The following is a 12,018-nucleotide window of genomic DNA, read 5'->3' as shown; positions in this document are numbered from 1 at the left end:
AATAATTTTTTTAAGCAGTTTTAATGATATTCAATTTCATTTCATGATATTTATATCTATATATGGGAAGCTTTCAAATAAATTAAAAGGCTGTCATGTAAAAAACAAAAAAACTTTTGTTCTTCATCTTGTAAGGCACTAGGCTGAAAAAGGGTGTGGGGAGGGAGAAGAGAGAAAGGAGATGCTGGACTGCCGGGAGGGGGGGGGGGGGGGGGAGGGAGGGACACCAACTGATAGTTTGCACGGGGGCGCCAGAGACCCAAGCACCGGCCGTGGTTTTGGTTCCAGTTCCAGACGAAACTGAGTGGCAGATTTCAACAGGAACCAAAACCACTGGTTTCGGTTGGCCTCTATCTGTCAATAATGGACACAGACTGTAGAAGTCTCTGTTCTGCCATATTTGGGACACAGACCGTAGAAGTCCACCCAGAACCTTTCATTGGGATTATTTCCCTGAAGCTTCACAGTGTTTTGTTGAAGCAGTGTGTTTTGTTGATACAGTGCCGTCATTCTCTGCTTGTATGATGTCTTGTAACATAGTAAATGACGACAGATAAAGAAAGACCTCTACGGTCCATCCAGTCTGCCCAACAAGATAAACTCATTTTACATGGTATGCGATACTTTGGGGAGTTCTTTACTAATCCTGAAGTACATATAAAGAGCCTCAGACTAGGGCTGTCTACTCCTCCTTTGTAGGTCTGGCATTAGTCTTGCACTTCTCTTGGTCTTGGTGAAAACCGTACACAGTCACTCTGAATTACCTGTTAGCATATTTATGTCAAATGTTTCCTTCTGTCTTGGTATGCTTTGCAGTATTTCTCTCACTTTGTCCCCAAATTCCCCACCTCTTGGTTACAGGCATTTGCACATGAGTTCTTGGTCCATGCTCTCTTTCAGGTCTCTACTGCTCACAGAGCTTAGTGACTCAGCGCTCCGGAAACGCCAGCGACCTCCATTCTTCTATATGTTGGCATATATCCTGCAAGGTATTGGAAAATGCTGTGGTTTCCTTACCTCCCTCATGATGGGCAAGACAGAGGGAGTGGATATAATGGGGAAATCAGAGAGGGGGAGCCCCGGAGAAGGGGAAAAGAGAGATGGAGACTCACAATCTGGACTGTAAAGGGGAGGAGGAAAGTAGGGAGTCCAGTATAAGGAATGAAAAAGGGCAGAGGGTCTCCCTGGGAAGAAAAGCAGCAAGTTTCAGGGCTTTGGGGTACAATGTGGAGAATGGGGGTAGGGGAGGTCTCTGGGGTACAATATCAATAATGGTGGTGGGGGAGGTCACAGGTCTCTGATGAATGTTGTTCTTTATCCTCCTATCAGATGACATAAGGTCCCCTGTTTCACTGCTTGTCACTCCGGCAACATTGTATCTGCTAGAGGAGAGTCACCAATGGGAGTTTACTCCAGCACCAGATCAAGCCAGTGAGAGCGAGGATTTTTCAGGGGGTGGAGTCACAGTGAAGCAAAAACAGCCAATCGGCTGTATCAGCTCAGTGCACGTATTCCAAGTGATGTCTTGCTGTGTGCAACTACGCATCTATGATGAGGTAATGACTCATAGAGTTCAATTTGGGGTGAGGGATTCCTGGCCCTCCTATTCAGTTGTGCACATGGGCCTGGGGAGTGGGGTGCTTTCTGACCCTCCTACAGAGATGTGTATTCACACTATTTGGTCAAGGGTTGAGAGTTCAGACTGATACACCTCTATGAATATAATGATCCCAAAGGTGTCCTGCTGACCCCACAGCCATCTGAAATTTCAGAATTTCAATTAATCTCCTTGAGAGAAATTTCCATACACTGAATAACCGGTATGTGAAATTTTTCATGCATATTTATTGTTGGGTATCTGAAAACCTGAGCAGGAAGCCCTGAACTGAAGTTGTACCCCTCGGCCATCATGTGGTAATCTGTTCTAACATATTGTGTAATGCTGGCGTGACTGTTGCCATTAGTGCCCTGGTGATATGCTGGGATGTGGCCCCCTAAAAGGTACTTCATGGATGTAGACACACTGGGATGTGGGTGACCTATCGCCAGGTGAACAGCAAAAGAATTAAAAACCAAATACAAAACACATCTATTTACTTTCATTCGTTCAGTCTCATCCTTTGGCTGTCCATAGAGAGTCAAGGCAGCGTGCAAGCAATGTACATATTACCAATCACAGTACAGAATACTGGTGTACAGGTGATATAAGGGGATTCAAGAAAGGATACCAGGGTTTATACCTAAATGATTTACTAGTTCAGAAAAAGAAAAGAAAATGTAAAAAATTAAACCAGTCCCAAGTGTTTTGGTGGAATGCCTGCATCAGGAGGAAACCACTTTAAAACTTTAAATTAAACACAGACCATCCCCAAAGATATGAATACATATGTGTCTGTCTGTGTTGCTCCTATCCTTTGGTACCCTACCTGTTGGAATTCACCAGAAAGGAGCAGTACATTACCTTCAGAACATTTTTATAAGCAGTTTTATTCACAAGAGCTTTTGACTTATTCATACAAAAATCTTTGTCATGTTATAGAATTACCACTGGAAACCCCAAAATTATGCAACCAGGGCCCTGCTTTACTAAAATCTTAAAAGATCTGTTTTGTTTTAGGGGGGAGGGGGTCTATCTTTTGTATTGCTATGATTTTATTTAAAACTGATTATATGCTTTATTGTAATTATTTTTGTCTGTTTATTGATCTTTATGTATTCCACTTTACAATGGATTTGAGCCATCAGGATAGATGAACAAGATATAAATTCAATAGATTACAGAGTCTGAAGCTGCAGCTTCTTTAACTGGATGACTAGAAGGCTGGGTTGAGGGAGAGCACTAGATGGGGTGTACTTAGATTTCAGCAGAGCTTTTAACTTGGTTTAGCATAGGCGATTTATAAATAATAGCCAATAGGGTATTCAAGATGTCAACAATGAATATGTCTGAGGCAAATTTGCATGCACCGCTATCATTGTTTTCAAATCTGTCTTTCATAATCATTGTGGGTATCCTGAAAACATGACTAGCGAGGTGTGTTCCAAAGACTGAGCTGAGAACCACGTTTTGAGAGTTTAGCAGGTAAGATTTATATTTGGGCTGTCCGCAAAAATCAGTTGGAATAGAATAGTATTGGGAGTGAAGTACTTCTTTGCTAAAGGAAGAGTAGAACCTGGAGGTGATGGATCTTATGTTATGGTGGTGATATAGGTAGAACAGGGAGAGGAATGTCCAGCAGGAAAAAGGAGGTGGTAGTTGTCACGTAACACCTGAGTGCTACCCCTAGCACACACCGAGTCAGCACTGCCCAAGTCTGCCTGCAGCAGCGCCTATATTGCCATACTTTCCAACCACCTGGGTCTCGCTTACTTCTGGGTGAGTCTTCCACCTGCAAGCTATTCCCCAGTGGTTTCTAGGGACACTGGGGGAGCACAGACTGACAGGATTCTTAGTCCAGGACAACAGAGCTAACAAACTAATAGGTTTATTATCAAAAAAAGTAGAACAGTGAACGATAAAGATTTAAACAGGAACAGGTAAAATACAAGGATTTTATGTTAAATCTAACTGAACCTAATTAGTACCTGGGGAGATCAGGAAAAGAAACTGCTCACAGGAATTGAACAGTTTTTTAAGGGCCTACACTAAGGCCAGACATTTTTTCTCAATAGTGGCATATGCTACTTCTCTGACCAGGATTCACTGTTACTGGGGTACGATAGTGTTGCAGAAACCCATCTGCTTCCTTGCTTGATGAATGACTAGTAACTTTTGGTGCTGCAGCTACTGCATAGGCCTCTTCCCTAGGGCTGGAACTGCCCACAAAAGCTGCCAACTTTGGTGCAGGGACTGGAGTACTTTTCATTTCAGGCTTGGGGTTATCTGGGCAATCCACTTTGAAATGTCCAGTACACCCACACTGGTAACAAGGACTTTCGTGCCTAAGTCCTTAGGTTTTTGTGGAAAACTGGAAGGTTTACTGGCTCTCCATGGTTGCAGGAATATTCAACTTAGGACCCTGACTGCCCTTGGATCCCAGCTGTTGCGGGTATGGACAGCTTCTCTCTGCCAGCCAGGGAAGGTTAGCCACAAAGATGTCAGCCAACTCAGCCAACCTTCTCCAGAGTAAAGGGCTGGCGATTTGGCAGTCCTCTAGGGTTTTAACGTCAGATCCATTGTGCCACAGATGGTGCTGGTATCTTAGCTGGATCACAAACACACTGTGGGTGTCATTCGCCCCTTTTTGCAGTCTGAAACTTTAGTCTGTAGGTCTCGGGGGTAATGGCATAACAGTTCAACAAAACTTTGCGCACCTCCTCAAACTGGGAGCATGTCTCCATAGACAATCCTTGGAATACCTTGAGTGCTCTACTAGTGAGCTTTCCTCCCAAATAGCGCACCCAGACATTCTTGGGAATCTCATTGAAGTGGCAAATTTTCTCAAAGGCAGTTAGATATCCATCAGTCACCTCAGGTATTATCAAACTGCGCAAACAAGTGGCCTGGAGCTTGGGATACGAGCCATTTCCATCTTCATTTTCTGCATCTGGTATTCACACTTCTAATGCCGCTGTTGGCGCTCTATTATGTAGATCTGCTGGATTTCAGCTGGTGAGGCATCCGGCCCTGCTGGTTCATGGGCCTCTGCCCACAGGGAGTCTGGTCTCCCCCAGGAATGGAATGCCAAACAGGCATGTCCTGCAACTCTTCACTGAGGTCATCCGGTTGCTCTTGTGTTAGGTCAGACATATCTGCTGTCTGATGGCCACTGCTAGTCACCATTAGCATGCAGCTAATCTAAGTACCTCAAAAAAACTGAACAGGGAAGGGGGACCCTGTTGCTGTTGCACTCATTCACTGTGCTCCGTATCTGGAGGTTGCAGATTATTTTTTTTTTTTAAACCTCTTAATCACTCGGTGGATGGTGACCCTCACCTACTCCTGCCAGAATTCTGCGCAACTACAGAGCACAGAGTATGCGCAGAATTCTCCAGTCGTGCAGACTTTTTTCTGTGTAGAAAAGGACGGACCCCCCCCTCCCCCCCAACTGCTCAGCTAACTCACCCACCTCCAACTCTCCGTCCACTGCCACATAGCCTACCTGTGCATTCCCTGATGGTCTAGTGGCCTCTTCGGGGGGGGGGCAGGAAAGAACCCCACCCTTTCCTTCTCCGCTGCTGCCACTCTCTTGCTGGTGCTGTGCTTTTTCAAAATGTCCACCAAGACTTCAAGTGGTAATCTTGTGAAACTATAAAATCCTAAGTGACGTAGAACGAGTAGAAGTGAATTGATTTTTTTTACTGTTTCAAAAAGTACAAAGACTAGGGACGCTTAATGAAGTTACATGGAAATACTGTTAAAACAAATAGGAGGAAATATTTTTTTCACTCAAAGAATAGTTAAGCTCTGGAACTTGTTGCTGGAGGATGTGGTAACAGCAGTTAATGTATCTGGGTTTAAAAAGGTTTGGACAAGTTCCTGGAGGAAAAGTCCGTAGTCTGTTATTGAGGTGGACATGGGGGAAGCCACTGCTTGCCTTGGGATTGGTAACATGGAATGTTGCTTCTAATTGGGTTTCTGCCAGATACTTGTGACCTGGATTGGCCACTGTTGGAAACAGGATGCTGGGCTGGATGAACCATTGGTTAGTCCCAGTATAGCTATTCATATGTTCTTATGTAAAAGTCTGTTTTTTTGGAATAATTTTGAATTATTTTCTTTTTTGCTTATTTCCTGAGGACCTTAATTGTATTTCTTTAAGACAAATTTGAATGCCTATATTGTAAACTTTATAAAGAAGAAATAAATATTATGTTTTGCTATGTATGGTAACTTCCATGGAGAAATATGCCAGTTCTGATCTGCACCTGTTGAAGGAGATTTTTTTTTTTGTGGATACGGAACATGTTTCCATTTAATTCATAAATGCTGTTATAGTGTGTCAGACCAGAGGTCCATGAGGGTCACATATGCAACATTATCTATCGGGTATATATTGACTGAAAAGAAGGTTGAGAACCACTGTGAACAAAAGCGAACTCTTGTACAGATGGTACCCTTCAATGCTTTGACGTGCAGATAAAAATTGAATTTTAGAACTGTTTCCCTTGATGCAGGTGTTCTTGTCTCACATGTTTCACTTTTGGGGTTTTTGGGGAGAGGGGAGTTTGTGCATTGCGAGTACTTATTAATGCACAAACGGTTATTAAATGATCCCTCTTCATGTCACTGGTACACCACCATTTCTGTTGGTGATGTAACCAGCTATTTCTTGGCATTAATTCTGTGTAGAATGGGTTGAAAGTTATTCTGTCCTGTTCATCAGCTGGAGCTGTGTGAAATGTCTGCTGTAGAATTCAGATACTGGAAACAGTCAGTATGTAAATGCTGTGAGATATTTGTGTTTTATCATCCCCTTAGACCCGGCACTGTGAGAGCCAGTGGCATCTGCAAACGGAGTGTTCTGATGTGGTCCGAGACTTGCTGGAGTTTCTGCGAGGTCCGTGGGAAGCACTGTATCGCATCAAGTTCAACATTGTGATGCACACAGTCATTGATTAATCCATGGATTCCTAAAACTATCCTGTTCCTTTTGGATTCTGTACAGTTACTGTGTCTAGCTACAAGAACAAAGTTTTCCAGGAGACTGTTCCCTATTAACCGCATTGTGCTTGCTGTCCTGCCCTCACCACCCCTGCTCTCACCGTGGTGAATCTCCATGCTTTCTTGCATGGGGTCAGTTTTTTGTTTTTTTAAAGGTAGAGCATCTAACTTTGGGAGCCTGTTAGCCAAGCCTTTGCTTTTTGATATGTTTCCCTGATGGCTGCCTAAATATAATCAACTGAATTCAAAAGACAGCTACATTTAGCAGGTCAAAAAATGGCCGTCTGAATGGGCATGCCTGGAGCAGGTTTACCACTTAGCTGATGCACAAATAGAAGTCCTAATTCTAACTACACAAATTTTCACCAGCTAGGTTCAGGCGAATTTTCAGCCAAAAAGTAAGCAGAATTTCCTAAAGATAACGGGCGACGTTATCCCTTATTGTGTTTGAAAATTGACTCCAATGTGACTGCCCTCCCTGTCGGAGGAATAGTGTCATATCACACACACAGAGATTGTTTGTCCCATTCTCCCCCAGCAGCTGCAGCTAAAGGGGTCTCGCTATGATTCTGGCTCCCTAGTGCCCTTGGCTTGTTTCAGCATTCCCTTCAAAATGACGGTTCATCAGCGCTATCAATGGAAGTAATCAGCTATTTATTTCAACCTACAGCATTGTGGAGCAGATCACATATTCTCTGTAAATGTTTGAAGCATTTCACATTTGACTAAATTGTAAATACATGCTAATTTGATTATTTTACTGTATTTTTGAATGTTAATAAAACTTTGTATCTTGTATTTGCACCTGTTGTCGTGTTACCAGAAAGTGAAGGGGATTTCTAAGAATAGAATGTTGCTCTGGTTTTATAACACGGTTTTTCTCCAAGGACAAAGCAGGCTTTCATATTCTCACATTTAGGTGACCTCATCTGAAGGAGCCCAGTGTGGACGCTGACTAGCGAGTAATGCTTCTAGCAGCATCCCACTGCACATGCGCTGGTGCCTTCCCACCTGATGCTCAAGTGCGGGTACCCCAGTCTTCATTTTTCCACAGAGCTGAGAGGATGTGTTCTTGCTTTTATCCCTCGTGCTGCTACTACTACTTATCATTTTTTTTTCATATTTTTATTGAAGGTTTTTCAAAACACACAACATAAAAGAAAACACAAAATCAAACAAACAATATTAAACACATCATGGCAAATAAGCATAAATACTAAAGCCCTACTAGACGTACGCAGCGCTGTACACTTGAACATGAAGAGACAGTCCCTGCTCGACAGAGCTTACAATCTAATTAGGACAGACAAACAGGACAAATAAGAGATAAGGGAATATTTAAGTGAATAAGGGTTAGGAGTTAAAAGCAGCATCAAAAAGGTGGGCTTTTAACTTAGATTTGAAGACGGCCAGAGATGGAGCTTGATGTACCGGCTCAGGAAGTCTATTCCAGGCATATGGTGCAGCAAGATAAAAGGAACGGAGTCTGGAGTTAGCGGTGGAGGAGAAGGGTGCAGATAAGAGCAATTTACCCAGTGAACGGAGTTCCCGGGGAGGAATGTAGGGAGAGATGAGAGTGGAGAGGTACTTAGGAGCTGCAGAGTGAATGCTGCCTATTTCAATTCTCTTGTGCCTTCCCATGCGGGTTTTTTTGTTTTATTTCCAAGTATTTTTTTTTGTTCTGTTTAATTTTTCCTCAACCTCTCTTATTTTCTTAGAGTTTTTTTTGCTCTTCAGGTTTTCTTTGATTTTTTGGGTGTGGTGGTGCAGCCTCAATTTGAACGCTGCCCATTTTTGAGAGTTCAAGATTAAGGAATTTAATTTAGCTTCTATTCTTTTTTTGATAGACATCCCCCAGAGGCTTCAGGAGGTGCAACCAGTGTAATCAGGTGATTTTGGTTACGGACCCCCACTCTTGGTGAAATGGGTGCCTTGGACCCTGACAATGACACCTCTGCTTGTTCTCTCTGTTTGCAAATTCAGATGAGAACTCAGCGGGCAAGAAAAGTTAAACAGGAGCAGCTTTTTATCTCCTCAAAGGCCAATACATCAACTTCAGCACCGGCAGCATCGACCTCCATGGCAGCTCAAATTTTTACATCTTCTAAGAGCGCACTAGCATCGAGGAGGTCTCCACCTGTCTCTGCATCAGGCACTGATAGCAGGCCCTGGGACTGTCCGCATCAGACCCAACACCAAGGGCACGCACAGATTAGATGGATCCTTGTTGGCACTGGGGGACAGGGACCCAGTGTGCCAGTCACCATGCGGCCAGGTCCCTGCTACCAGTTTGGCACCAACGCTTTCTCAGGCTGCCTCTCCCCTGGCTCCCATGCCTTTGCTGATGCCCACCTTCGATGAGTGGTTCTGAAACATACTCAGAGAGGAGCTGCTACAGATAGTGCAGAGGCACACCACTCGGGCATCAAGAGTGCTTGCGCCACCTGTGGAACAGCCTCAGGCCCACTCTGAGCCTCTATCAATACTGATGCAGAGATTTTCGACACCAGTGCCCCACAGTTGCATCTGATTATGCTGCAGTCTGATTGGGATCACTCATGGGAGTTAGGTGAGGATCCACTTTACTTATCAGAAGAGGAGTCATATGGAATACCATCTGACCCCTCTCCTCCTCAAGAGAGATGGAAATCTCCACCTGAGGCGCACTCTTTCATTGGTTTTGTCAATGAGATGGCTGCAGCTGTCCCATTTAACTTGGAGCTGGAGGAGGAGCCCAAGGCAGAAATGTCTGTCCTAAGCTACTCCTCCTAAGGAAGGGGTCACTATCATTGCACCCTATCCTGAAGGATGTACTGTTGAAGAACTGGGAATCTCCCTTCACAGGTCAGGTCACAACTAAAAAGGTAGATACGCAGTACCATATCCAAAATGGTAATGGCTTCGAGAGGGCACAATTGCCACACCACTCCATGGTAGTTCAGTCTGCTCACAAGTGGGCCAAGTGTTCTCAGTCTCATGCCTCGGCACCTCCAGGATGAGAAGCCAGGACCTTGGATTCGTTTAGGAGGAAGACTTTTCAGGCCTCTAATCTCTGCCTGCATCCAGTCCTACCAGCAATACATGAGCCTATACTTGGAGTCTTTGGTTAACAGTACATTTTGGCGGATTCTCTCCCACTGGAGCAGGCCACAGAGCTTTGCCAGTTGGCCAACAAGCAGATGGAGTGTAGGCATTATCTGTCCAGGAGCGCCTATGATTCTTTTGGTGTTGTATCCGGACTCTGACATGGGTGTCAAAATGTGTAGACTCTCATGGCTGCATATCTCTAACCTTGAATCTGTGGTTCAAGAGAAGTTAGCAGATGTGCCGTACCAAGGGGAAAATCTGTTCTCCCAGGGTCGCTTTACTCATACTACCCCTCTCCTCAGGTCGCTTCACTGGCTCCCTATCCGTTTTCGCATCCTGTTCAAACTTCTTCTACTAACCTATAAATGTACTCACTCTGCTGCTCCCCAGTATCTCTCCACACTCGTCCTTCGCTACATCCCTTCCCGTGCACTCCGTTCCATGGATAAATCCTTCTTATCTGTTCCCTTCTCCACTACTGCCAACTCCAGACTTCGCTCCTTCTGCCTCGCTGCACCCTACGCCTGGAATAGACTTCCTGAGCCCCTACGTCTTGCCCCATCCTTGACCATCTTTAAATCTAGATTGAAAGCCCACCTCTTTAACATTGCTTTTGACTTGTAACCACTCGCCTCCACCTACCCTCCTCTCCTCTTTCCTCTACACAATTGATTTGCTTGCTTTTTGTCTATTAGATTGTAAGCTCTTTGAGCAGGGACTGTCTTTCTTCTATGTTTGTGAAGCGCTGCGTACGCTTTGTAGAGCTATAGAAATGCTAAATAGTAGTAGTAGTAGGTCATTGACCTCATTAAAAAGCATACAGACACCATCTCCATTCTGTCTTGGCATCCTCCATCTGCGTCTTCTTCAGCACGAAAGTTTTCAAGTGGGCCTAGGCGGCGACCCTATTACTCGCATAGGCTCCTGCCTCCTGCTCACTCGGCCTAGCGTCTTAGGCCTGGCCAGCCCCATGCCCAGAAGCCCCAGCTGGTTCCTCAAAGCAAGGCATGTGCAGAGCATAGCTGCACTCAAAGTAACCATCTTACTGGTAAGGAGGAGACTGAAAGTTATCATCACAGATGGCCCCTTGTAACTGCCAACTGGTGGGTTCTTCAAGTAGTCCATATCAGTTATGCTCTAAATTGGCATCTGAGCATCTTTCCTAAGCTCTCAGCACAAGCAGGTACTTATAGAGGAAATCTTGTCCTTCTACAGGCCCAAGCAGTTGAACCTGTGCCACCATGGGAAGAAGGGAAGGGATTCTATGCCAGGTACTTCCTTGTGACCAAGAAAACAGGAGGATTCTGGCCCATCCTAGACCTATGGGCCCTGAACAAATTCCTGGTCAGGGAAAAGTTAAGGATGACTTCCCTGGGCACCCTTCTCCCTCTAATTCAGAAAAATGATTGGCTATGCTCTCTGGATTTAAAGGATGCCTATACCCACATTTCAATACTTCCCAGTGACAAGGGAAACACCACTTCCAGTATCGCATTCTGCCATTTGGTCTAGCATCCACTCCAAGAGTATTTACCAAATTAGCACTAGTAGCAGCGTATCTACGCAGACTGGGAGTGTATGTGTTTCCCCCTTTGGACAATTAGCTGGTCAAGAGCACATTGAAGGGATGGAGCATCATAATGTCAGAGCCATGGCTACTTCAGTAGCTCACTTGAGAGCCTCCATAGAGGAGATTTTCAAGGCTGCAACATGGTCTTCAGGCCACACTTTCACATCTCATTACTACCTTGATCAGGATACCCGACATGACAGTTGGTTTGAGCAGGCAGTCCTGCAGAATTTGTTTGGTATCTAGAATCCAACTCCACCCTCCTAGGCCCTGTTTTATTCTGTTTGACTGCACCTACAGAGCTAGAATCTATATAGTTTCAGGTTGATTGGAGTTTGTCTTGATGTTTTGAGACTTGATTGTCCTAGCTTTGTTGTTTTCAATGAGACTGGTAGCTAGGGAGTCCCACATGTGAGAATAAGAAGGCCCTACTTGTCCTAGGAGAAAGTAAAGATACTTAACTGTAGCAGATGTTCTCCGAGGACAGCAAGTTGATTATTCTCAAAATTGCCACCTCCCCTAGGAGTTGAAGATATCTTGAAAACCTGATTAGTCTGCATCCCTCAAGGATTATACTTGGATATCCCTGGCCTACACTGTTACCATATCTATACCTTCTATAAAAATAAAGCTTCCACATTTTATACAACATGTCCCCTCTTTTCTTCTTTTCTCTCATAAGTTAGTCTATTGTCGAGCCTCCCAAGCTGACCTGAACATTCACCTGTCGATGGAGAAGCTTGTGTTCTCACCATAT

General features: G+C 44.4%; 1 protein-coding gene across 3 annotated transcripts in view; it reads left to right on the top strand.

The window, feature by feature from the left end:
- The window catches only part of LOC115458671 (serine/threonine-protein kinase 11-interacting protein-like), a 116,251-nt gene extending 108,897 nt beyond the window's left edge, over positions 1-7,354 (top strand). For all 3 annotated transcript variants that reach the window (XM_030188500.1, XM_030188501.1, XM_030188502.1), the window contains 3 exons: positions 901-989; positions 1,330-1,556; positions 6,422-7,354. In XM_030188500.1, coding sequence (XP_030044360.1) covers positions 901-989; positions 1,330-1,556; positions 6,422-6,562 — 457 coding nt within the window. In that variant the 3' untranslated portion in view covers positions 6,563-7,354. The remainder of the gene's footprint in view (positions 1-900; positions 990-1,329; positions 1,557-6,421) is intronic.
- The last annotated feature ends 4,664 nt before the right edge of the window (positions 7,355-12,018 follow it).

This window comes from Microcaecilia unicolor, unplaced genomic scaffold, assembly GCF_901765095.1.
Source record: "Microcaecilia unicolor unplaced genomic scaffold, aMicUni1.1, whole genome shotgun sequence".
NCBI lineage: Eukaryota > Metazoa > Chordata > Amphibia > Gymnophiona > Siphonopidae > Microcaecilia > Microcaecilia unicolor.
Note: the sequence above shows the minus strand (reverse complement) of the source record. Positions and strands in the feature narration are given on the sequence as shown.